At 53.6% G+C, this 25,457-nt stretch overlaps 3 protein-coding genes and 1 long non-coding RNA gene across 4 annotated transcripts in view; 2 read left to right on the forward strand and 2 right to left on the reverse strand.

Annotated features, from left to right (window-relative positions):
* The first annotated feature begins 812 nt into the window (after positions 1 to 812).
* On the forward strand, positions 813 to 2,186 carry LOC127482036 (D(1) dopamine receptor-like). The gene has a single exon (XM_051811967.1). It carries the CDS (start codon positions 855 to 857, stop codon positions 2,184 to 2,186), a length of 1,332 nt encoding a protein of 443 aa, XP_051667927.1. The 5' UTR covers positions 813 to 854.
* Positions 2,187 to 4,191: 2,005 nt separating this feature from the next.
* Positions 4,192 to 12,963, forward strand: R3HCC1 (R3H domain and coiled-coil containing 1). The gene is made up of 8 exons (XM_051811845.1): positions 4,192 to 4,241; positions 5,168 to 5,299; positions 6,164 to 6,301; positions 6,953 to 8,084; positions 8,294 to 8,466; positions 9,558 to 9,628; positions 10,129 to 10,224; positions 12,653 to 12,963. The coding sequence occupies exons 2-8, from the start codon at positions 5,205 to 5,207 to the stop codon at positions 12,799 to 12,801; spliced, it is 1,854 nt and encodes a 617-aa protein (XP_051667805.1). The 5' UTR covers positions 4,192 to 4,241; positions 5,168 to 5,204; the 3' UTR covers positions 12,802 to 12,963.
* LOC127482020 (uncharacterized) lies at positions 11,486 to 12,655 on the reverse strand. The gene is made up of 2 exons (XR_007908399.1): positions 12,105 to 12,655; positions 11,486 to 12,065 (listed from the first exon to the last, which is right to left on the reverse strand). It is a non-coding gene; the product is annotated as an uncharacterized LOC127482020 (long non-coding RNA).
* Positions 12,964 to 13,775: 812 nt separating the features above from the next.
* The window catches only part of LOXL2 (lysyl oxidase like 2), a 48,411-nt gene continuing 36,729 nt past the window's right edge, over positions 13,776 to 25,457 (reverse strand). The window contains exons 7-14 of the mRNA XM_051811832.1: positions 24,212 to 24,363; positions 23,180 to 23,347; positions 20,371 to 20,536; positions 19,477 to 19,720; positions 17,280 to 17,395; positions 16,727 to 16,863; positions 15,518 to 15,629; positions 13,776 to 14,826 (exon numbers count right to left, since the gene is read on the reverse strand). Of these exons, the coding sequence (XP_051667792.1) occupies positions 14,747 to 14,826; positions 15,518 to 15,629; positions 16,727 to 16,863; positions 17,280 to 17,395; positions 19,477 to 19,720; positions 20,371 to 20,536; positions 23,180 to 23,347; positions 24,212 to 24,363 (1,175 nt within the window). The 3' untranslated portion in view covers positions 13,776 to 14,746. The remainder of the gene's footprint in view (positions 14,827 to 15,517; positions 15,630 to 16,726; positions 16,864 to 17,279; positions 17,396 to 19,476; positions 19,721 to 20,370; positions 20,537 to 23,179; positions 23,348 to 24,211; positions 24,364 to 25,457) is intronic.

The following is a 25,457-nucleotide window of genomic DNA, read 5'->3' on the forward strand; positions in this document are numbered from 1 at the left end:
TTCAGGAAAATGAAAACCAAACCCCAAAAAACACTTCCAGATTTGTACAAGATTTTGTCTGTGTGATTTCCCCCCCCCCTTTTTTTTTTTCTTCTTTTTTTTTTCTTTTTTTTTTTATTCCCCCCTGGAAGGAATTTTGCAGTGGAAAGCAGAGGCCAGTTTTTGCAGCACCTGCAGCTGGGCAGCTCAGGACAGGGAGGAGCTCAGGAAGGGATCAGGGCCATGTCTGAGCTGTGACTCAGTGCCTGTGCAGTGAATTTAGGTGCCTTTTATTCTGAGATCACACCACATTTCTGCGCTGATTTGCACTGAAGACCCTCAAATCCCACTTGAATGTCATTTTTGCCCCTTCAATCCTCTGATCTGATTCCCAAGCAACTCTCCCTGTCCACTGCAGGTTCTCTGGAGCTCACAGGGGCAGAGGCAGATCCCACCTGAGTGAAATCTGGAGGTGGGGAAGCACCAGAGGGAAGAGCAGCCGGGTCTGTGAGCAGGGAGGGTCCATCTGCACGAGCAGAGAGAGCTCAGATTCCCTCTGGCTTCTGGCAGCAAGTCCCAGCCTGGCCACGGAAAGGCTGGGATTCTGCAGCAGGCACAGGATCACCAGGAGATGAAGAGGAGCTGAGAGGGAGGAAGGTTTGCAGCAAAGCCTTTCCAGCTCCCGGAGGTGAGTGCCAGCCCCCCTGGGAGCAGCAGGGAAAGGAGAGTGGGCTGGGAGGCAAGAGGGAAAATCCGAACACCGCGCTGGCAGCAGGAGACCTGGGAAGGAGCGAGAGCTTCCAGCACTTCTCCTTGAGCTGGGTGTGAGACTGGAGTGCAGCTGGTGCTTCTGAGGTGTCTGTGGAGCAGTAAGAATGGGGTTTGGATACTGGTGGGGACTTGGAACAGCTGTGGAGCCTCTCCAGGGACTGGAAAAAAAGGTCCCCGTGGATGGGATTTACTCCTCGGCGGGAGGAGATGGGCAAGACGTGACCAATGACACCAGCTGGGCAGAGGAAAGCAACTCCAAGCTGTCCTCCTGTGTGGTGACAGCAGCCTTACTCCTCCTCCTCATCCTCTCCACGCTCCTGGGGAACACCCTGGTGTGTGTGGCCGTGGCCAAGTTCAGGCACCTGCGCTCCAAGGTCACCAATTCCTTTGTCGTCTCCCTGGCGGTGTCCGACCTGCTCGTGGCCGTGCTGGTGATGCCCTGGAGGGCTGCCACCGACCTGCTGGGCTCCTGGCCCTTCGGGGGGGCTTTCTGTGATGTGTGGGTGGCCTTTGACATCATGTGCTCCACGGCCTCCATCCTCAACCTGTGCATCATCAGCCTGGAGCGCTACTGGGCCATCTGCAGCCCCTTCCGCTACGAGAGGAGGATGACGCGGCGCGTGGCCTTCGTCATGATCGGGGGGGCCTGGCTGCTGTCCCTCCTCATCTCTTTCGTCCCTGTGCAGCTCCAGTGGCACAAGGACCGTGGGATGTTAAAGCAGCCAGGTTTTAATGCCTCTGGGGAGGAGGAGAGCTGCGCTCCCAGGCTCAGCAGGCCCTACGCCATCTCCTCGTCCCTCATCAGCTTCTACATCCCCGTTGCCATCATGCTGGTGACCTACACCCGCATCTTCCGCGTCGCCCGGCGCCAGATCCGCAGGATCTCCTCCCTGGGGAGGGCCCTGGGACACGCCCAGAGCTGCCCCAGCCCTCGGGAAGCCTCCCCGAAGAGCTCCTTCAAGAAGGAGACCAAGGTCCTCAAGACCCTCTCCGTCATCATGGGCGTCTTTGTCTGCTGCTGGCTGCCCTTCTTCGTGCTCAACTGCGTGGTGCCCTTCTGCGAGCCCGGCCTCCACGAGCCAGGAGAGCTTCCCTGCGTCGGCCAGAGCGTCTTCAACACCTTTGTCTGGTTTGGGTGGGCCAACTCTTCCCTCAACCCCGTCATCTACGCCTTCAACGCCGAATTCCGGAGGGCTTTCGCCGCCCTCCTGGGCTGCGGCAGCGCCGTGGAGACGCTGACCCTCAGCAACGAGCTGGTGTCCTACCACCACGACACCGCCTTCCAGGGGGAGCTGGTGACCCTCAGCTACCCCCAGCTTCTCCCCCACGCCGTTCTGGGGGTGGAAGACACCGAGGGCTCCTCGGAGAAGGTTTCCCAGGTCTCCTCACCCTCGCTGGGGAAGGTCCCACCTCCCACCAGCAACGCCTTCCACTGAGAGCTGGGAGAGGGAGAAGGGTGGTGGGATGATCTCCAGGACAGATGGGAGCTGGGACACTGTTGCCATTGCCTGTTTATCGAGGAGTCTGTTTGCATTACTAACTGTGGCTCCAGGGGCTCTGATCCCTGTTTTTGTACCTCAGTTCCGGATCCAGCCCGGGTGGCATCAGTGTTTGCTGCTTTCTTTAGCTGACCCATGGAAAAAAAAAAAAAGAAAAAAACTCCAACACCTTCTGCAAAAGCTGTAAATGGAGGGGCTGGAATTCCTTTTTCCTCGTGACTTCAGCTGAGAAAGCAAAGACTTGTGTGGTCATGGAGTAAAACCCAGCTGTGGCTGTGGGGAGAGGGGCTGCTTTGGGCACTGCCCATGTCCTGTGACCATGGTCCAAATCCAGCTGGTCGCTGGCCCCAGGCTGGTAAATGGGCACTGGCCAAATCCAGCTGCTCCCTGGGTGCCAAGTGCTGCTGGCAGAGCTGGAGAATCCTGCCTGGAGCTCCGTGGGATGTGCTCTGCAGCAGCTTTAGCCAGGGAAACCCACTTCCTCAGTGGGCTGTGCAGGAAGGAGGTGATGGATTTGCCTGGATAATCCCTTTGGCTCATCTCTGGCTGTGTCTGCTGCTCAGGCAGATTCTCCTGCAGCTCTGGACAGGCACCTTCCCTGGACCCCTGGGGCTGTGCTTGGGAGCAGCTCAGTCTGTGTTGCAGGAAGGATTTGACAGGATGAGGATCTGCTCTGGCCATGGAATGGGAATCAGCCTCTCTGAGCTGGGACATGCACAGCTGAGGGCGGCCTGGGCTGGACAGAAACTGTGTTTTAACCCCTGGACGTTGGGCTGTTTGCTTGGAGCCTTTGGGAATGAGGGAGTCTGAGCCCTTCAGAGGGCAGAGGAGACAAGCAGATGTAAAAGCAAGAGCACTGCTCTGGTCGCTGTGCCTCCACCACATCTTCCATCAGCCAGATCCTCCTTATCCGAGACTGTTTCATCCCCCTTGTACTTTGTTCTCCCTCTAATTCCCTTCCTCCCCCATTTCATTAAGGATCCATCCGCTCAGCCTCCCTTGCTGCCTCATTTCAATAATAAAGGCTCCTTCCGAGCCCTCCTCGCTCCCCTGTGCTCCCTAATCAGCCTCTGGGAGCTCGTGTCTGATAACCGGGGGCAGGAACAGCCCCCAGCGTTTCGTTCCGGCTGTGACGGGTGACTCGGGGAAGGTGTTTTGATCCGTGCCTGGTTAAACCCTCTCAGCAGAGCCCGGCACATCCGCGTCGTCTTGGATCCCAGACATCTTTAGCTCCCTGGCACGGCAGAAAAGCCTCTCCCCCTCCCCAGGAAGCGGGAACAAAGGGGAAAATCAGCGAGTGATAATTACGGAGTGATGGTAATTGTTAAATAGAGCCCAACTACAGTCGAGTTACAGCGTGGGAGGGGAGCAGAGCTCACAGCAGCTCCGAGGTGGGCGCTTGGATTTTCCCAGGGAAGCACCGGCAAGGCTCAAATCCATGTACAACCACGTCCCCGGGGGGCTGCTGTCCATCCATCCCGTCCATCCCCAGCACATCCCTGCCGTCCATCCCCAGCTCATCCATCCCGTCCATCCCCAGAACATCCCTGCCGTCCATCCCCAGAGCATCCATCCCGTCCATCCCCAGAGCATCCATCCCGTCCATCCCCAGAACATCCCTGCCGTCCATCCCCAGAGCATCCATCCTGTCCATCCCCAGTGCATCCCTGCCGTCCATCCCCAGCACATCCATTCCATCCATCCCCAGAGCATCCATTCCGTCCATCCCCAGCACATCCATTCCGTCCATCCCCAGCGCATCCCTGCCGTCCATCCCCAGCACATCCATCCCATCCATCCCCAGCCCATCCATCCCGTCCCGGGGCGGTGCGGGGCAGTGATGCCCGGCCGGAGGAGCCGGGACGGGGCGGGAGGAGCCGGGATGGAGCGGGAGGAGCCTGGCCCGAGCGGGAGGAGCCGGGATTGAGCAGGAGGAGCCGGGACCGGGCGCAGGCGCCGCACCGGCATCCGCTGCTCCGGCCGGGCCTGGCGGTGAGAGCGGCGGGGGGAGCCCGGCTTGGAGGGGCCGGGGGAGCCGGGGGGCAGGACCTGGGGGGTGGGAAAAACCTGGGGGGGGGTCCGAGGGAGCGCGGGGGATGCGGGGATGGAGGTGATGGGGGGCAGGAGTGCGGGGATGTGGGGCGGGAACGGGGTGATGGGGAGCAGGAGGCAGCACGTGGCGCTGGGCAAAGGGGGGGCAGCGGTGGGTGCTGGGGGGGCGCGGGGGTGTTGGGGGTGTACGGGGGTGTCGGGGGGTGCAAGGGGGTGTTGGGGGGTGCAAGGGGGTGTTGGGGGGTGCAAGGGGGTGTACAGGGTGCTGGAGGGGTGCGGGGAGCAGCGGAGGGGGTGCGCAGGGGTGTCGGGGGGCGCAGGGGGAAGGGAGGGGGTGCAGAGGGGTGCGGAGGGCAGGGTGGGGTGCTGGGGATAGGGAGGGGGTGACAGAGCAGGATGGGGTGCTGGGGGTGCTTAGGGGAGGGAGAAGAGTGCACAGAGCAGGATGGGGGGCACAGGGAAAGGAGAGGGTGGGGGGGTGCACAGGGAAGGGGGATAACGGGGGGCACAGAGCAGGATGGGGTGCGGGGGGGGCACAGGGGTTTGGGGAAGTGCACATCGTCATGCAGGACCCCAGGGGTGCACAGGGAAGGGAATAAAGGGGTCACAGAGCAGGATGGGGTGCTGGGGGTGCACTGGGAAAGGAGGAGGGTGCAGAGGGGGTGCACAGAGCAGGATGGGGTGCTGGGGGTGCACAGGGTTTTTTGGGGGTCACACAGGCCCCCGGGGGTGCACAGGGTGGGTGGGAGCCAGGGCTGCAGGTGGATAAATGCAGCAGCACAGAGGGTGGGTGAGGTTTGCAGGGGGTGCTGGCACCCACGGGGGCCTCGTGGCCGCCCCTCCACGCTCCCCCCGTCCCTCCCCAGGGCCCCCCATCCCGCTGGCACGCTGGCACTGCACCCCATGGACGGCGTGTTCCTGTCCCCCAACGAGGATGAGTTCGTGGGCAGGATCTCCGAGGAGCTGGAGCACTTCATGGAGCAGGGGCAGCACCACAGGTGGGGGTCTGGCTGAGGGGGCAGGGGGGCCCTGTGTGACCTGCCCCTCTCCCTGCCACCCTCTGCGGTCCCTGGGTGAGGACACCCTCCAGGGGTGTCATGACTTGTGTTTTACATTTTCTGGGGTGAAAGCAGCAGCATTTGGAGCCTGGCTCCAAGGTTTGTGTGGCTCAGAACTTCCCTGTGGGCCAGGGATCAGTGTAGGATCTGCCATGGGCCCTCCTCTGTTCCCACTCCCTGCATTTACCCCGACCTACCCCCTGATCCAGTGACCTTTGAAGCCCTTGAGGTGGCCAAAAAGAGGGTGCTGGGCAGTAGCAGGGCTGGGATTGCTCAGTTCAGTTCCCTGCCAGCTTGTGATGACCTTTAAATATTTGTTTCGCTGCTTTTGTTTTATAAACCTTTGGCAGGGAAGTCACCTGGGCAGTTGTCAAACATTTGGGGAAGGAAACTGAAGTGGGAAAAAAACCTTCTGGATGCAGGGAAATTGAGTTGTTGATTTATCCATTCATGTTTTGCTGCTGGGTTTTGGAGCACACTCGGAGTGGGAGCAATGGGACCAGTAGCAGCATTCTGCTGGTGCTTCCCAACCTTTCCCCCATGGATGTAGGCCAGGACCTGGGATAAGGCATTCCCAGCTGCCCCATGCTCCAGAGCTACATGCAAAGAAAGTGTGTCTGGCTCCACATCTGGGATAGAGAAGGGATTTGGGCTCTTTTCATAAAGTCCTGCTTGGCTTTTGGGCTCCAATTTAAGCCCTGGACTGGGACTGACTTGGGAGAGAGGTGGTTAAATTTTTGCTTCGTTTCCATCCTTTTCCCTCCTGCAAGTTGCTGGTGCCCTGAGCCCTCTCTGCCTTTCCAGGGTGCTCCTGTTCCCCCCTCTGTCCAGTCGCCTCCGGTACCTGATCCATCGGACCGTGGAAAACATGGATTTGTTGAGCAGCTTCTCGGTGGGGGAAGGCTGGAGGAGGAGGACGGTCATCTGCCACTCAGCTGTGAGGTTGGTGGGCTTGGGGTGGTGCTGCTTCTCCTGGGGCTTTGTGGAAGCTGACAGGAATCCTGGAATGGTTTGGGTTGGAAGGGACCTTAAGGCTCATCCAGTTCCATCCATGGGCAGGGACACCTCCCACTAGCCCAGGTTGCTCCAAGCCCCGTCCAGCCTGGCCTTGGACACTTCCAGGGATCCAGGGGCAGCAACAGATACTCTGGGAATTCCATCCCAGCCCCTCACTGCCCTCACAACCAAAAATTCCTTCCCGATATCCCATCTAACCCTCTGGCAGTGGGAAGCCATTCCCTGTGTCCTGTCCCTCCATCCCTTGTCCCCAGTCCCTCTCCAGCTCTTGGAACCCCTTCAGGCCCTGGAAGGGGCTCTCAGGTCTCCCTGGAGCTTTCCCTTCTCCAGGTGAATCCCCCCAACTCTCCCAGCCTGGCTCCAGAGCAGAGGGGCTCCAGCCCTTGGATGGTTCCCAAAATTTCCACGGTGTTTCTCCGTGGGGTCTCCTTTACCAACAGCACCTTCCATCCCTAACAGGACGAGCAGCACTTTCCCCCCGATGCTTTTCCTCCTTTTCCCCTTGCAGACACCACGTCCCCTGGGTGTTGTTCCGTGTTCCCCTCGCTCACATCTCCCCCTTCCCTTTGCTCCCAGGCTGCCCAGCGAGACCAGTGACCCAAAGCCCGGCCCCACCCCGGCCCGGCCCCACCGCCCCACACAGCCCTGGGGCCGGGGGGGCCGGGGGGCCCGGCCCAGGCACGGAGGGGACACCCATGGGGACACCTCCCGGGCCTGTGTGGGCTCTGGCAGGATCACCAGGCCCCCCAGGAGGAAGCCAGACAAAGCCCTGTACGTGCCCAAGGTGACGAGGAAGAAGGCGAACTGGAGGGAGCGGGACAGCCCCGGAGAAGCCGGAGGGGACGCGGCGCAGGGAGATGAAATCTGCCCCAAAAATTCCATGGGGGACGCCCGGGAGGAGCTGGGCAAGTCTGGAGAAGGCCCAGGGGGTGTCCCTGTGGCTCTTGGAAAGCGGCAGGAGCCCGGTGAAGGAAGTTTTTCGGGAAAAACTGACGCTGACCCCCACGCTGAGCGTCCTCCGTGCGGTACATCCTTAGGGAATAGCAACGATTCCTCCGAGCAGGGAAGTCGGGATAAAGACTGTTGTGATTCCCTTTGTTCTGGGCACAGTAAACCCCCACCTTCCAAGGCAGAAGAGCAAGGTCTGAGCCGTGACAACACTGCTGTAGCAGAAGGCAGCGAATTCCTGCGGGACGGAGACCAAACCAGCGGGAATGCCGGAGCGTTGGAGGGCGGGAAAACCTCCCTGCTGGAAAGCCGTGGTGGCAGCTCCTGTCCAGACCCAGCTGTGGTGCTGGAAAACCAAGATAAGAGCAGTGCTGCTGCCAAGAGCCTGGAGAGCAGCAGGAACCTGCCAGCACCTGCAGAGCAGGGCAAGGTCTCCGGGAATTCCTCCACGCCGGAAAGCCAAGATGGGGAGCGCCCAAGTGCGGAGCAGAACCCCCTGGAAGCTCAGAGTGAGCCTCTGGATGCACCTGAGCTGGGTGTTGGTGGTGACCCAGCAGCTCCTGAGGAGCAGGGGGAGCACTGGGTGGATGCTCCGGGGCAGAGCCACAGTGGGAAGGTGCTCCTGGAGGAGGAGGAGGAGGAGGACAAGGAGCCCTCGGATGTGGCCGATGTGCCCTGGAGGGAGCTGCAGGAGGAGAGGGGGAGCAGGCAGGAGCAGAGCAGCCTGGAGGACGACTGCAGTGCAGAGCTCTTGGCAGAGGTAGAGTTTGGCTGCGGGGAGGGCAAATTTCGGGGGGAAAACTGGTGGCCGAGGGGAGGGAACGTCCCGTGGGAGGAGGGTCCCTGTGCTGGGAACGTCCCGGTTTGCAGCGGCCGAGGGGAGGGCTGTGCTTGGAAGGGAAGCCCTGAGGGTTTAATTTGATTTAATAATCACCCCATTTGGTGATTGTCCCTCCTGAATCTCCTCAGATCATGGGGAACCTGACGGTGAAGGACATCAGCATCGAGAGGATCAGCGTGGACTATTCCAGCTACGGCCAGGCCCAGGTCAGCGAGGGGGATTTCGGCCACGTCACCGAGATCTACGACTTCCCCTCATCCCTGAAAACGGAGGATCTGATGGAAATGTTCTCAGATTTCCAGTGAGTACCCTCCTGAGCTCAGGGAGCAGCATCCAGGTCGGAATCTGCAGCAGAACCGGGTTAACCCTGAGTTTTAGTTTCCCCTTCGTGTCTTACATCATTTCCGAGCCTCAAAGGAGGCTTTTCCTGCAGCTCACACGGAATTTAAAGCCCAGCTGGTCCTCCAGGGCTCTGTCACACACCCAGTTACTGACATCCAGGCTCCTCCTGGCTCCAGGTGATTTTAGGAGCTGCCTGAGTGAAGTGAGGTTCTTCCCTCGGGGTTTGCAAGGAAAAAGGGCTCCATCCTGCTCTTGGAGATAAGATTTGTTGTGCAAATACCTGGAGTGAGGTTGGAGCAGTGGCAGGAGCAGAACAAAGTTCAGTGATAACGGGGTTGAGTCCAGCTCTGAGTTCCTCTCAGAACTCAGATAAAGGCCCCTCTCCCTGTTTTCTCTCTCCATCCTCCTCCTCCTTCAGGATAACGAGTGGATTAGATGGGAACATTCAATGGGGATCCCTTAGATTAAACCCCCTGAATTACATTTAATTCTCTTTGTAGTTTTTCCACTTGCTGGGAGTGCAGCTGAGCTGAAAATTGGGGGATCCCACCCGAGCAGTCACCTGCTCCCAAACTCCCATTTTCCACTGGCTTAATTGGATTTTGCCATCAGTCTCTTCACCCCGAGCTTTGTAAAACCACTTTTATCAATCATTTCCTTGTTATTGTTGTGTCTCAGCAGTCAGGGGGGTGTTTGCAAAGCACTTCACAAATGACAATATTTTTGTGCTGCAAGACACAGTCCCTGAATTTGAGGTTGATTTTTGACCAGGGTTTATTTTTTATTTTTTAAGAGGAAAAAGGAGTTTTGTGGTCTTGAAAGGGGCACTTTTAATGTGCTCTCTTCCTTCTTTTCCTTCCCTCATTTAAAATGGGGATAATACTTCGGAAAGCACCAGATGCCTCCATAAAAATAAATCCAATAGATACTAAATGCTAATAAATAAATAATTAAAATTACTAAATATTCCTGGCAGCTACAGGGGGGGCTGCTGGGGTTTATTGTGGGTTTAGTTTTTTGTATTTTAATTAATATTTTATTGCTTTTCAGCGAGAGTGGTTTCAAAATCCAGTGGGTGGATGACACACACGCCCTGGGAATCTTCTCCAGCCTTTCCACAGGTATTTGGGGGTGGGATTGGGGGACCCTCTGGAGATACTGGGGTGTTTTCCTTCCTGTTCTCTTCCAGCTGGGAGGGATTTGGAGCCTTGGGAAGCTGGAATTGCTGTGGTGCTGTGTGGAAACTCTGCCTTGCCAGAGTTTTTAATTGCCTTGGATAAAAGATAAATAATCAGGACATTTCTGTGCTGCTCTCCTGGAAATTAATGGTTTTCCATCTTTTTTTTTTCCTCCTGTAACCCTACAAAACTCCTCCAAACACTCAGGAACCTCCCAGGGAGTGGGGTGGCACCAAAATTCTGGGAAAAACTGCCCTTTTTTTGGGGACAAACCCCCCACCCTGAGGTCAGAGAGGTTCCCACCCAGCCCCCGTGGATCCCAACAGCTCCTGGGCTTTTCCTGGCACTCATTTATCAACATCAAAACCCTTCCAAAAGAACACTTTGATGTTTTCTGGGGTGGTTTTGTGTCATATTCTGATTTTTTGGGTGGTTCTTTGCAGCATCTCAAGCCCTGGGCCGACGTTACCCCTGTTTGAAGATCCGGCCCCTGGTCCACGCCAGCAAACAGTCCAAGCTCAGGGCCCTGCAGCGACCAAGTAAGACAAGGCTTCAAAATTCACAGTATTTCATTTTTTTTTAGCTAATATTGGCATGTTCTTTTTAATTTTTTTAATGATAATTTTCGTGTTAATTTTTTTTGTTATTTTAGTTTTTTTTTTAAATTTTTTTGTTACATTTTTATGGGTTTTTTAAAATTTTTTTACCTTTTTTTTACATTATTTACGTTTTTTACTTTTACTATTTTTCCAACTTTTTTTTACTTCTTTTCACTTTTTCCCTTTTATCCGTTATTTTACTTTATATCACTTTTACTTTATTTTATGTGTTTATTTTACTTCATTTTCCTTTCTTTTACATTTTTACTTTCTTTCACATTTTTAGTTTAATTTTACTTTATTTTATTTTATTTTTCTTAATTTTTTCATTTTTCTTCATTTTACTTTAATTTATATTTTTACTTCATTTTATGTTTTTACTTTACTTCATTTTACTTTTACATTTTTACTTTCTTTCACATTTTTAGTTTAATTTTCCTTTATTTTCCTTTATTTTTCTTCATTTTTTCATTTTCCTTCATTTTACTTTCTTTTAAATTTTTTACTTCATTTTAGGTTTTTACTTTATTTTCCATTTTTCCTTTATTTTCCATTTTTCCTTTATTTTCCATTTTTCCTTTATTTATTTTCCTTTATTATTTTTCTTTATTATTTTCCTTATTTTCCTTTTCCCATTTCTCTCATTTTTCACTTTTTCCCCCTTTTTCTTTTTTTCTCCCTTTTTTCTTTTTCCCCTTCCCTCCTTTTTATCTTTACTTCACCTTTTTTTATGCTGCCCTTTTCCCTTCTAAAATGAACATTACACCTCACGGTTGGAATCATTTTATTCAGTACCAGGTGAAGGAAACCAAAATCTGGTGAAGCTGAGCCATATGAACATTATTTTACTGATTTCAACCCCTCAAAAATCAGATTATGATCAGTTCTGTTCGCAGGAAAGAAAGGCCAGGAACCTTTTTTAGCAGCAGAGACTTGCAATGTCCAACTCCTGTTATTTGCCAGTTCACTGCAGTGGAAACAATCCCAAAATTAATGCTCTAAAGCCACAAGTTCCTGAGTTTTTAAGAACTTCTGGAGGCAAAGGACACGTCCAAAAATGAGATTTCTTTGCTGTCTCCCCTTCGTTGTGAATCAGGCTATAAACTCCTCCTGGGGAACGTTAGAAATTCCAGTTGCATTCCCTTTAAATTGAATTTTTCCACGTAAAAATTTGGATTGTAATGGGCTGAGAATGTCTCTTTTTTGTTCTTTTTTTTAAACTTTATTACTGAAACTTAAAAAAAAAAACCCCAACAAGCCAAGCCCCCTTTGCTGTCTGGATAATAACTCTGCAAAAACAGTTGCTGATAAAAGATTAAATAATTCCCAAATACAGATTCCTGGTCAAAGTTTGGAATATTCACCCCTTCCATTGGTAACTCCCAAAAAATGGATGTCCCAAAGCAGCTGGAATATGGAGATATTATTTAAAATGCAGATTATTTTTTCCCTGGTTTCTGAGGATTCAGGAAAGACTCTTCCCTTTTTCCTGGTTTCTATGGATTTAGAAAGGGATTCTTCCTTTTTTTTTCCTGGTTTCTGAGGATTTAGAAAATATTCTTCTTTTTTTCCTGGTTTCTGAGGATTTAGAAAATATTAATCTTTTTTTCCTGGTTTCTAAGGATTTAGAAAGGGATTCTTCCTTTTTTCCTGGTTTCTGAGGATTTAAAAAGAATTCTTCCTTTTTTCTGGTTTCTGAGGATTTTCCTTTTTTCCTGGTTTCTGAGGATTTAGAAAAGACTCTTCCCTTTTTCCTGGTTTCTATGGATTTAGAAAGGATTCTTCCTTTTTTTCCTGGTTTCTGAGGATTTAGAAAAGACTCTTCCCTTTTTCCTGGCTTCTGAGGATTTAGAAAATATTCTTCTTTTTTTCCTGGTTTCTGAGGATTTTCCTTTTTTCCTGGTTTCTGAGGATTTAGAAAATATTAATCTTTTTTTCCTGGTTTGTAAGGATTTAAAAAGAATTCTTCCTTCCTTCTCATTTCTGAGGATTTTCCTTTTTTCCTGCTTTCCGAGGATTTAACCTGCTGCCTTTAATTAGTTGAAACAAAAACCAAACTTTGCTCAGTTGAAACGAAAAATCCCAACTTTGCTGTGCAAGGGGGATAAACTGGGATGAATTTTGCCCGGAATGGTTGGGATAAGCAGTTCCTGGAAGAGAAAGGGGGGGAGAACAATTTTCTCCCACAATAATAATAATTAAAAAAAAAAAAAAAAAAGACATGGAGAGCTTTATTGTGGTTAAATAACTTTATGTAGAGTTTCCATCTGGGATGTGTGGAGTTGTGTCATTCCAGAGGGGTAGGGAAGAGGTGGATTTGCTGCATCCAAGCACCCAGCTGAGTGTTTTTCCCCCTGTTTTTTCCCAGAACTCCTTCACCTGGGGAAGGAACGGCCCCAGACGGACACGGCCGTGGCCAGGAGACTCGTGTCCCACGCCCTGGGCTGGAGGCACAGGCAGCAGGAAGGCTCAGGAGCTGAAGTTTTCCAGCTGGAAACCTCGGACCAGCAGGAATAATAATAAAAAAAAAGCACCTCGGCTCCCCCCTCCCTGTCCCCTCCATCCACCCCCTCCCCAAAAAAAAACTGCTGTAAAGATGAGCATGGCTGTGCTGTCCCAACTGCATGTGGAGCAGGGAGGTGCCAGGGGAGGGGGGTTCTCCTTGGGATCAGCACCATCCTCCTGGAGTTGGGAAGGAAGGGGGAAGTTTAGTGTTCCTGGGATTTGGGGAGCACTTTTTGTTTCCAGAGCCCCCGATTGCTCAGCTGGGGCTTTCCAGAAAAGCCTCCTCTGGGTTTGGAGAAAAACAAACAAACAAACAAAAAAAAAATTCATTAAGAGTTAATTCATTAAGGGAATTGTGTTTTCTTGGCCGAAATTCCAGCTGGGGGTAAGAACAGGAGTTCAAAAAGCTTGTTCCACGTTTATACCTTGTTGTGATGTTATTGTTGAGATATCCCATAACACTGCCAGGCAAGTGAGTTCAGGGGGTTTTTTTTCCATATTTACACAGCCTGGAGTTGCCCTGTTAAGCAAGGAAAAGTTGCCACGTGCTCCTTAGGAAAAGAAAAAAGCAGAACTTGCCTGTTCTGGTTGGCCCAGAGCCTGCTTTTAAGGTGCTGGAAAACCCTTTGGCTCTGCTCGTGCTCCAGATCTTGGGGGAAAAGATGGAGTTTTCCAACTTAAGAGGAGGCTAAAAAAAAAACCTTTGCCAGGTGATAAATGGCCTCAGCAGGATAATTCTGCAGCCTCTGAGCCTCACAACACCCCTGTGAGGTAGGTTTTGGGGAGCACAAGTTGGCAGCCAGTTCTAATTCCCCCGTGGATTAATCCCCTGGTCAGCTCTAAAATTCAGCTGCTTGTAGAAGTCTTCCATGCAGAGGGAAAAAAACCCCAATACAACCAACACTAAAGTACCAGGAATTGTGAGCTTTCACAGAGCAGAGATCCACAAGTGGCATTTAAACCATTTTTTTTGGGTTTTTTGTTGGTTTTTTTTTTCTGGGTCAAAAGGTTTTTATTCAAGTAGCTGCGCCTGGGGATGTGGAGCGAGGTGTGTCCTCAAACAAACAGAGGAGCACGGGGGTAGCACCAAGAATTTCCAGTGGGGCCGGTGCAGATCCCTGGGGCTGAGAGCCAGGAATTCCCTCTGTAAGGAAAAGCCAGGAGACAATGCCTTAAAAAAAACTAATTCATCCTTGGAAGAGAAGACAGGGAATGTCCAGCCTGGGAGGCGATAGCTGGGCGGGTGTGGATGTTGGGATGGGAATTCCCAGTTTCCAGCCGGGAATCTGCAAAGTTCTGGGTGTCCGAGGCGGGTGGAGGAGCTCCAGGGAGCTCCAATGCTCTGTTGGGATCTTGGAATCTGTTCTGCTCCTCTTCCAGAGGTCGCTGGGTTGGACTGTTGGACCCGAGAGTTTCGCCGCGGAATTAAATTATGCTTTACACTGTTCTGCTCGGAAAAAAAAAAAGCTGCTGCTCCTTTTTTTTTTTTCCCTTTTTTTTTTGTGTGTGTGTGTGGTTGTCTTTTCTTTTTTTTTCACTTTCCTTTCTTTGTATTTCTTTGCCTGAGGAGGAGGAGGAGGAGCTGTGCAAGAAGCAGCAGCACAAACGTTCGGGGCGTGGAAAAGAGCTCGAAGATGCCAAATGAAGGCCTTGAGAGCGAAGGGGGAAGCCACTTTTTGGGGTTGTTGGCGCCCAAACGAAGGCAAGGCGGCTGTGAGGGGACACAGAGTGGAGGGAGGAGCCTCTGGAGGAGGTTGGAGCGGGGAGGACACGGAGCCAAGGAGGGTTTGGGGCTCCGGGGCCGCAGGAGGGGTGGGGAGCGAAGGCGTCTGCAGGAGAGAATTCACCTGGAGATTCGGAGCTGGAGCGTTTCCTTGATTTCCTGGTGGTGCAGTGGTTTGGGAAGGAGCAAGGCAGGAGTCCTGCCTTCTTTAAATAGTGGGGAGGGGGGGTCCCATTACCGGGTGGCCACTCTGTTATTTGTGAGTCCGCTGAAGTGGTCGAATTTCTGCTCCGTTTCTTCGCTGAAGGAACCACCTGGGGGGGCACAGAGGGGGCACAGGGTGAGCAGGGAGGGGCAGAGGCAGCTCAGGGCACAAAGAGCAGGCAGAGAACAGTGGAACCTGCTGGGGAAGGGAGGGGCTCAGAGATTCTCCTGCGCTAATTAATTTGAATTTTAATTGAATTTTACCATAACTGGAACAACCGGTGTCAAAACCACTCTTATCTTAGAAAGCCCCAAACTTATTTCCATTTTAAAATGGTCTTGATAATTGAGTATTTCCATTTTAAGATGGTCCTGATAATGGACTATTTCCATTTTAAAATGGTCCTGATAATGGACTGTTTCCATTTTAAAATGGTCCTGATCAGTGACACGTTTAAACCGGTTTGCCTCTGATATTTCTGAGATAAAAATTCCGAAGGATAATGTTTTATATTATTCCGAGAAAACACAGAGTTTCCCCTGATATTCCAGCGACAGCAGAGCATTTTAATGCCTGGACTGAGCTCCACCTATTCTTATTTCTTTTTTTCAAGAGGGGAGAAGCTTTGGGGTCTGAAGAGGTTCAGTGCCAGGCCGGTAAAGGACTTTGAGTCTGGGGAGAAGGTGTTTGCCTCTACAGAGGCAAAACCACTCATTTTCTCGTCCAGCTGGAGCATCTTTATCCCTGTTAGGCCCGAGCTGAGGGGTTTAAGCCTGGCCCAAGGCCAGCAGGGCTCTCACCTATGTGGCAGCTGTACATCCAGATGCGCTGCCCGTCGTAGCGGCTCCGGCACTTCATCACGTTGTTGGAATAATCCGACTCGGCCACTTCGTAGTTGGGGTTGATGACGACCTGGGGAGGGAGGGGAGAAGCACAGGGGGAGGTTATTTAAAGAAGGAGGGCTTGGGGGGGGGGGGTGCAGAGTCAGCTGGTTTGTAACAAATCGAGGTTTTTACAATGGGGAAAAAAAAATCATTCGCTTTGCGGGGAAACGGGAACTGCTCGGATAAAGCAGGTCAGGCACGGAATCCAGGATGGTTTGGACTGGAAGGGACGTTAAAACTCATCCAGTGCCATCCCCTGCCATGGGCAGGGACACTTTCCTCTAGCCCAGGTTGCTCCAGTCTGGCCTTGGACACTTCCAGGGATGGGGGCAGCCACAGCTTCCCTGGGAATTCCATCCCAGCCCCTCCCCACCCTCCCAGGGAGGAATTCCTTCCCAATATCCCATCTAACCCTCTGGCAGTGGGAAGCCATTCCCACTTGTCCTGTCACTCCATCCCTTGGAAATAGTCTCTCTCCATGTTTCTTGTTGGCTCCTTCAGGTCCTGGAAGGCCACAATTGAGTCACTCCAGGCTGAACAATCCCAGTTCTCCCAACCTTCCCTCCTGGCAGAGCTGCTCCATCCCTCTGACCAACTAAGACCCCCAAAATCTCCCCTCCAACCCCTTTTTTCCATTTCACACAGCGCAGACAAAAATAATTCCTCTCCCTTCCCTCCCCTCCAGAGCAAGGGGCTGTTTTTAGAGCCAAAGAATTCCCCCCACTCCCCTCCCCAGAGTGCCCAGACTGGAGGCACGGCCTGAGCTCCTGCAAACACCCCACAAATAACACGGTTTGATCCCCAAATTCAGGGGGTGTTGCTCACAAACAGCTCCAAACCAGGACACCAGTGGAATGCTGTGCATCTGGAACATGCCAACAGCATCAGCTGCTCCTGGGCTGGTTGGGACATGGACTTTTGAAGGCTATGAGACGTGGTTGCTGGCCCTGATTTGTCACTTGGAGGTGTGTGTTGTAGGGAATCCTCTCCCTTTTGGGCATCCCGGGAATACAATCTCTTTATGATCAGGAGTAGCAGGTGTACAAATAAACAGCTTTAGGTAAACTCTTGTCGGGGTGGTTAAGATAAAAGCCCCAGGAGTGCCTCCAACCCTCTTCTCCTCACCTGGAAAAGGTAATCCCCGGGTGGGACGTCGGTGATGTCGATCCACTGGCAGTCGATGTCGTGCCGATACACGTCCCAGCAGCCCACGGTGATCCCCTGCTCCCCAAAATTGGCACACTCGTACTGCTTCTGCACATCTGAGCCAGAAAAAGTCCAAGGAACAAAGTGTTACACCCCTGGCAAGGCGGGCTGGGTGTTCCCCCCTGAGGAATTCCTGGTTGTTCCCAACTCTCCTGGGGATGGGATAGGGGGGCAGTGTTTGGGATGAGATTTAACACAGCGGTGTCTTCGCTGCACAGAGGGAGCTGCCACCTTCCAACCTCATCACCTGGAGGCACATTTTGGAATTCCTCGCTTGACAGGGGTCAGAAAAAGCACAGTTTGGGTTTTGGGGCAGCTCCGAGTGGGGACGGAGGGAATTGAGACCAACCATCCATCCATCCATCCACCCATCACCTCAGGGCTGGTTTCTGGCTCCTGCCAGGCCACATTTAGCCCTTGGAAGCCCCAGGGACAGGGATAAATTCCCAGCTCCCAGGGCTCTGGCACACACCTGCTTCACATTCCGTGTCCTCCAGGCAGAAACTGGCTTTGTGTCCCTCGGCCACCTTGGTGCCATTGAGGTTCAGGAGGTCGTAGTGGGTGAAAACCTCCATGCTGTGGTAGTGCCTGAGGGTCACAGACAGGGACAATTATCCTTAGAAATGAAATAAAAAGGGAATTAAAGGCAAAACAGCCCTTTAATTACCAGGTCGAAAGGGCTACAGGAAGTGGAGTGGGAGAAACCACAGCCAGGGAATGTTCCCCTGGGGATGATCCTGTGTGGCACCATCACCCATCCCAGCTCTGGGAATGTCCATCCCAGCTGTGGGAATGTCTGTCCCAGCTATGGGAATGTCTGTCCAATGATGGGAATGTCTGTTCCAGGTATAGGAATGTCTGTCCCAGCTATGGGAGTGTCCATCCCAGCTGTGGGAATGTCTGTCCCAGCTATGGGATTGTCTATCCCAGCTGTGGGAATGCCTATCCCAGCTATGGGAGTGTCTGTCCCAGCTATGGGAGTGTCTATCCCAGCTATGGGAGTGTCTATCCCAGCTATGGGAGTGTCTATCCCAGCTATGGGAATGTCTGTCCCAGCTCTGGGAATTGCACAGCTCAGCTCTGAGTGAGGCAAAGGCACAGACAGCCCCTAAATCAGAACCAATTGCTTAAGAATTAAATAATAAAAAAAAAGGAAAAAAAAAAAAAAGAGGAAAAAAGTGCATAAATCCTCTCCTTTCCAGCTGTAAAAATAATCAAGCCTTAAAAACTTCCTATTGCCATAATTACACGTGGATTGACAGATGAAGGAGGAGCAAGGAAGGAAGAGGAGGAAAGTTTTCCTTTTTACCTCCTCCTGCCTTTCCCCTGACTTAGAAAAAAAACAAAAACAAACACATAAATTCCCATCAGCCAGAAGTGAATCACTTTTCACTCCCTGCTCCAGGTCTTTCCCGTTTTTGTCCTGCTTCCACATCCAAAGGCAGCCGAACAGGAGCTCGCAGTGCTGGAGGGAAAGCAGAGGCACAGGGCTGTGCTTTTGGGGCACATTTGGCTGCCTCTGCTCGGAGCTGGAGGCTCTCAGGGCTGACTCAGATGCTGAACTATGTCTGAACCACTCCGAGGGGTGTTTGCATTCTGCTGTTTACAGACTGGAAAGACTGAAGAGGAACTGAGTTCATCCTCCTCCACCTGAACAGAATCCACTTTTGAGGCACAGACGGCTCGTGGCCTTTCCCTCAGCCTTTCCCTGTCTCACCTCACTTCCAAGTGCCCCCTCAGCCCCGTCTCACCTCGCTCAGCTCTTTATAAAGACTACAAAGAACTCTTAGATTTGAGAATATTCCTGCGCCAGGGGCAGGACAGGAGCTGTGCACTGAGTCACTTCTCTGCCTTTTACCCCAAAGGAGAGAAAAATCAACCTTGTGCCAGCCATCATTCCACAAGAAAAAGCACCTGGATGGCTTCCAGCTCCTTTTCCTCCCTTGGTTCAGCTGAAAGTGTCTTTGCCCCTCAAAAGTGATGCATTTATGGGGGTGAATTTACTGTTGGTCAAAAAATAAGCACAAAACCATCTCCCAGCTGTTTTAGTGGAGTGGGGATGCATTTAAAAATGCAGAATTGACAGGATTTTTGGGGTTCTTTTCCAGGGGAGGGAAGCAGCTCAGGTGGCTGCACCTTTCTACACGTGGTGGGTGTGTGGAAAGATGGGTCCTGTCTGTACATACGAAGGTATCACAGGATCATGGGTTGGAAAGGACCTCGAAGTTCATCCAATTTGAGGAGTATCAGGATCTGCTGACCCAGGGGCAGCATCTCTTGGTGTTGAGGGGAATTCAGAGGTCACAGAATCCCAGACTGGTTTGGGTTGGAAGGGACCTTAAAGCTCATCCAGTTCCACCCCCTGCCATGGGCAGGGACACCTTCCACTGGACCAGGTTGCTCCAACCTGGCCTTGGACACTTCCAGGGATGTGGCATGGCTACACTGCCCTTGGCCAGACCCCTCTGCCAAGGAAAGCTCCACACTTGCCTTGTTTCTATCCCCTTCTCAACAAGGTGCTTTCCCTGCTCTCGGGGGGCGACAGTGACCCCGGCACACACCACAGCCCTGCACCCACAGCCCCAGCAGCTCCTCCCCGTGCTCCCACAGCAGGACAGCCCCCCAGGCAGCAAGAAGGGGTGGGGGGAGAGCCCAGCTGAGGCACCCACCGGTGGCAGTCGTGCCAGACCCAGGCGTGGCGGCCGTTCTTGGGGCGGAAGTCGGACTGGCCGTTGTTGTGGATCTGGGAGGAGAAGCGCAGCAGGCGCCGGTACCCCGAGGTGATGGAGGTGTTGGCAGCAGAGCTGGCCAGGCAGTTCTCCTCCAGGGCACACTGCAGCATGAACATGGGCCTGTCCTCCAGGTAGGCCGTCTGCTCCACCAGCTCCGCGTTCAGCACCAGGTCGGGGGCGGCTGGGGGGAAGGAAGGGGTTAAATGGGCTAAAAACACCCCACCAGTGTCTGCCAGAGGTGAAGGTCAGCTCCTTCCTCACCCTGTACTCCTCAGCCTCAGCAGAAGCAGTTTGAGTCATGGAATCACAGAATAAGTTGGGTTGGAAAGGACTTTAAGTTCATCTGATTCCCACTCCCCTGCCATGGGCTTGGGTTGGAAGGGACCTTAAGATCATCCACTGCCACCCCCTGCCACCTTCCACTAGCCTAGGTGCTCCAAGCTGGCCTTGGACACTCCCAGGGATGGGGCAGCCACAGCTCCTCTGCCCTCAGAGGGAAGAATTCCTCCCCTGCATCCCACCTATCCCTGCCCTCCAGCAGTCGGAGGAGGAAGAGCTGCAGGTGTAACTATTCACCATATGTGAACAGCTGACCTTAAAGCTCATCTCATTCCCACTTCCCTGCCATGGGAAGGGACACCTTCAACTATCCCAAGCTGCTCCAACCTGGCCTTGGACACTTCCAGTGGACGGAGCAGCCACAGCTCCTCCGGGCATAAGAATTCACCCCTATTTTACCACATCCCAGGTACAACACAGGTCGCCCCATTCCCTCTGGGAATCTCGGGGCAGACACCAGTGGCCAGGTGCAATAAACCCTGAGTTACTCACTCTCTGAGCAGGACACCCCAGCTCCAAACCTGCCCCCTCCCCTGGGGCAGGACACGTGGGCTCCGTCGTGCCGGCAGTGGGCCAGCGACATCTCCGTCCCCGAGCACTTGACCCCGCTCATGACCACGCTGTCGGCGCTCACGTCCCCGTGCCAGTACCAGGTTTCCTGGGCAGAAAGGCACGAAAAAAGGGCGTCTCACACACTCCTCGGGGTTTAGTGGGCCCTTTGAGGAATATTTACCCCCCTGTAAACTGAGATTCTCCCTCTGGTGAAGGTCGGTGTGAGAGCCCACGCCGTGCAGGAGGAGGATCTCAGTGAACTCAGGGAAGGCTGATTAACCCAGATTTTAACCCCAGTCCCATATTCCCCACCCTAAACATCTCAGCAACAGTCAGCAAATCTTTCTCCTTGTTTTTGATCTGGTTTAAATCTCCCCTTGTTTTTAATTCCGCCCTGGCGAGTTCATCCCGGGGCTCTTGGAAGTCATCGGGGCTGTGCCTCTGGGAGAGGTGCCCAGCATTTAAACCACATCTGCCTTGTGACATCTGGGCACTTGGGAGGGCCACGAGCAATGCCAGGGGTTCTGCTTGCACAAGGAGGGGAGGCAGAGTTACAGCCATGCTGGAAATGCCAGTGGGAACAAGGAATTTGAGGAGTATCAGGACTAACAGGATCTGCTGACCCAGGGGCAGCATCTCTTGGGGTTGAGGATTCAGAGATCACAAAATCCCAGACTGGTTTGGGTTGGAAGGGACCTTAAAATCACCCAGTTCCACCCCCTGTCATGGGCAGGGACACCTTCCACTAGCCCAGGTTGCTCCAGCCTGGCCTTGGACACTTCCAGGGATGGGGCAGCCACAGCTTCTCTGGGAAATCCTTTCCAGGGCCTCACCACCCTCACAGGGAGGAATTTCACCCCAATGTGCCACCTAACCCTCCCTCTGGCAGTGGGAAGCCACTGTGTGTCCTGTCACTGCAGTTCCTGATGAAGTTCCCTGCTCCTCCTCATCCCCCAGTTACACCAAACCCATGGGAAACGTCACTTAATTAACTCACAAACTCAAACCCTGATGGCACAACTTTGGTGGACAGTGGGGGGGGCAGGGAGGGGGAGGAAGAAAGAACTTAAAAAATCCCATCAGATCTCTCGGTGGCAAAACTGGGGAGCCCGTTTCCAGGAAAAGAAAACCCATGTGTGCCATGGCTCCCATGGCAGGAGGCTGTCTGGGAGCTCTGTGTGCAGCCCTGCACACACAGCCTGCCCTGTTCTGCACACTGGGGCTTTATGCTCCTGGAGCTGGGGCAGCATAAGGGCCTTTTCTGTTCCAAATTCCAGCAGCCTCAGCTAAGGGAAAAAATGTCTTGTTCCCTGCTGGACTCTCAGGGCTGTGCCAACAGAGCCAGGCCAGTGCTCAGGGATGTGGGTGTTCTCTGGGATCTGCAGGGGGGAAGCAGCTGGAGGAACCAGTTGGTGCAGGGGAATCCTTCCTGCTGGATTTCCAGTCCCTTGGGGAGCTGCAGATCCCCTCTCTGGCCATGAAAAATGGTTGGATTGGTTGGAATCTACTCATGACCCAGTGTGTGCCGTGGGTCATCGATCCCAGAATGGCCTGGGTGGGAGGGGATCCCAAAGATCTTCTTGTTCTACCCCCCCCTGCCACGGGCAGGGACACCTTCCACTAGCCCAGGTTACTCCAAGCCCTGTCCAACCTGGCCTTGGACACTTCCAGAGCTGGGGCAGGCACAGCTTCTCTGGGAAATCCTTTCCAGGGCCTCCCCACCCTCCTCCTGGACACTTGGTCACTGCTCAAAGACAAACCCAGGGAAACCTGAGCCTGGAGCAGGACGAAAACAACAGCTTTGCCCAGAGCTCCAGCAGCTCCTTCTGCTCCAAACCTCCCTCCTCGTGTCTCTTGTGCAGTGGGGTTTAACCCTCGGGGTCTCTCCAGCTCATGCCTGGAATTTGAGTGCTGCAGTTGGGGTTGGTTTTCTGGATAGACCTTCCTCCTCCTTCAGCATACCTAACCCACCCACAGGGGTACAAAACCCAGGGAGGGGAGGGCTCAGGGGCTCGCCTGGAGGGTGTCAGGTGCCACCATGGCCTCCTAAACCTTCCTCCTCCTCCTCCAGCATCCCCAAATCCACCTACAGACACCCAAAATCAAAGCAGGGGAGGGTTCAGGGGCTCATCTTGAAGGTGAGGCTGTCAAAGTCCCATCCCACCTGCCAACACACCACCACAACCTCCCCCAGACACCCAAACCCACCCCCAGAGACCCAAACCCACCCCTAGACACCCAAACCCAGATAAAGGAGGGTTCAGGGCTCACCTGGAAGGCGTGGCTGGTGAAGCCCAGCCCCAGCTGCCAGCACACCACCATGGCCTCCTGAACCTTCCTCCTCCTCCTCCAGCATCCCCAAAGCCACCCCCAGACACCCAAACCCCAGGCAGGGGAGGGTTCAGGGGCTCACATGGAAGGTGCCAACTGCTGACACACCACCATGACCTCCTAAATGTTCCTCCTCCTCCTTCAGCAACCCCAAACCCACACCCAGACACCCAAAACCCAGGCAGGGGAGAGTTCCTGGAAGGTGTAGCTGGCAAAGCCCAGCCCCACCTCCTCCTAAACCTTCCTCCTCCTCCTCCATCATCCCCAAACCCACCCCCAGACACCCAAAGCCACCCCTAGACACCCAAACCCACCCCCAGAGACCCAAACCCACCTCCAGAGACCCAAACCCACCTCCAGAGACCCAAACCCACCCCCAGAGAGCCAAACCCCGGGCTGGGGAGGTTGAGGGGCTCACCTGGAAGGCGTGGCTGGCGAAGCCCAGCCCCAGCTGCCTGCACACCACCATGGCCTCCACGGTGCCCCAGTTGTCGCTGCAGACCGTGCCCCACCTCAGGGTGCCGTTGCGCTCGGCCAGGACCTCCACCCTGCCCTCGTAGGGGTTGCGGCCTCCGCTCAGGCGCAGCTGCAGGGCACAGACACACAGACACCCCCCCGGGGTGGTGAGGGCACAGCACAACCCCCCAGGGGACGAGGGGCAGCACCCAGGGGCTCCCCGGGGCTGGGGGTCCCTGAGCTCGCACGGCTCGGTTTGGGTATTGAAGTCATTGGGGTCACCTCCCACCCAGGGCAGGGGGTGGTCCAGCCGAGCCCTGCAGCTCAAAGGGGGCTGGAGCAGCTGCAGGAATAACACACTCCCTGGGACAGCTTCCCTTCCCTGCTCCTTTGGAGCTCTGGAAGGAGTGTTGGCTCAGGGGAACCTGGGGCGGGTTCGTGCAGAGTCGTGGAATGGTTGGGTTGGAAGGGACCTTAAAAATCTTCTATTCCAGCCCCTGCCATGGGCAGGGACACCTCCCACTAGAGCAGGCTGCTCCAAGCCCTGTCACAGAATCCCAGAATCAGCTGGGTTGGAAGGGACCTCTGAGATCATCCAGTCCAACCCTTGATCCAACCCCGCCGTGGTTCCCAGCCCATGGCACTGATGCCACATCCAGTCTCATTTAAAAACCTCCAGGGATGGAGAATCCACCAGTTCCCTGGGCAGCCCATTCCAATGCCCAATCACCCTTTCTGTAAAGAATTCCTTCCTAATATCCAGCCTAAACCTCCCCTGTCCTTCCATCATTTCTTTCTTCATTTATAAGAAAGGAAGCTCAAAGCTCGGCCTAAAAAAGGAGCATTGCCCTCATTTTCCCTCCTAAAACCCAAACGAAACCCTCGTGGCTGGGGTGAAATGAGTCCTTCCCAATGCTGTGCCCTGGCAGGGGAGGCCCCAGCGTGCAGACACCTGGCAAACATTCCCTAACACCCGGATCAGCCGGCTCCTCACCTGGTTCTGGAAGCCCATGGCGGGGACGTTGCACCTCACAGCAGCATCCTCCTCGTGGTTGCAGCCCTGGGACTCGGTGTTGAACTTGCAGTCCGTGACTGACTTCTCAAAGCCTGTGCAGTCGATCTCGTTCAGGTGGATCGGGCCCATCCCTTGGGGATGGGGGGGGGGGAAGGAAGGAAAAAAAGAGGTTTTTGCTTTCTGCCTGTGCTGCTGCGTGGGGAGAAAATGTTAATGCCCTGCAGACACCTCAGCCTCCAGCGTTCCAAACACCCTGGAAAAAAAAAGCCACTGGTTTCGTGTGAAAACAAACCCAAAAGCTGCAATATCCTTATTAATATTTTCACTGGTAAATTCTTGCCAGTGTTCTCCGGGGCTCCGGCAGGCAAGAACCCCAGAAACAGCCAAGTTTCCACTGTTACATAATTTACAAACTTCAGCTGCAGGAATTCACAAATTATGACCTTTTGGCTGGGTCTGTGTGCTGGAATCTGCTCCCAGTCAAGCCCTGACATTTAACTGGGACGTGGACACGTTTGCTGGGACAATAAAGCAGAAAACCACGGGGAGGGAGGGATGAGGAGTCAGTAAAATAAATCTGGGGCAGGTGGTGTGGGCTCCAACACAGCAGTGAAATACAATCATCCCATACTGCAGAGAGGTGCTGGGAGACAAATGGGAATAATCTGGGAGGACAAGTGGCATCCAAGATGAGGCTGGTCCTTCCAACCAGCATCAGAACACCCTGGGATCACAGAATCACAGAATCCCAGAATCAGCTGGGTTGGAAGGGACCTCCCAGATCATCAAGTCCAACCCTTGATCCACTACTGCTGCAGTTGCTAGACCATGGCACTGATGCCACATCCAGTCTCTGCTTAAAAACCTCCAGGGATGGAGAATCCACCCCTTCCCTGGGCAGCCCATTCCAATGGCTGAGCACCCTCTCTGCAAAGAAATTCTTCCTGATCTCCAACCTAACCCTCCCCTGGCACAGCTGCAGACCCAGCCCTCTTGTCTTGCTGATGGTTGCCTGGGAAAAGAGACCAACCCCCCCTGGCTCCCCCCTCCTGGCAGGGAGTTGCAGAGAGTGAGGAGGTCTCCCCTGAGCCTCCTCTTCTCCAGGCTGAGCCCCCCCAGCTCCCTCAGCCTCTCCTCCCAGCACTTGTGCTCCAGTCCCTTCCCCAGCCTTGTTGCCCTTCTCTGGCCCTGCTCCAGCCCCTCCATGTCCTTCCTGAGCTGAGGG

This window comes from Manacus candei, unplaced genomic scaffold (assembly GCF_025592945.1).
Source record: "Manacus candei isolate 608988 ecotype Guabito, Panama unplaced genomic scaffold, ASM2559294v1 h1tg000084l, whole genome shotgun sequence".
Taxonomy (NCBI): domain Eukaryota; kingdom Metazoa; phylum Chordata; class Aves; order Passeriformes; family Pipridae; genus Manacus; species Manacus candei.

Coding starts and splice junctions, on each gene's coding strand:
- LOC127482036 (XM_051811967.1), top strand. CDS start 855: ATGGGGTTTGGATACTGGTGGGGACTTGGAACAGCTGTGGAGCCTCTC.
- R3HCC1 (XM_051811845.1), top strand. CDS start 5,205: ATGGACGGCGTGTTCCTGTCCCCCAACGAGGATGAGTTCGTGGGCAGG. Junction 8,467..9,557: donor GAAATGTTCTCAGATTTCCA/GTGAGTACCCTC, acceptor ATTGCTTTTCAG/CGAGAGTGGTTTCAAAATCC. Junction 9,629..10,128: donor CTTCTCCAGCCTTTCCACAG/GTATTTGGGGGT, acceptor GGTTCTTTGCAG/CATCTCAAGCCCTGGGCCGA.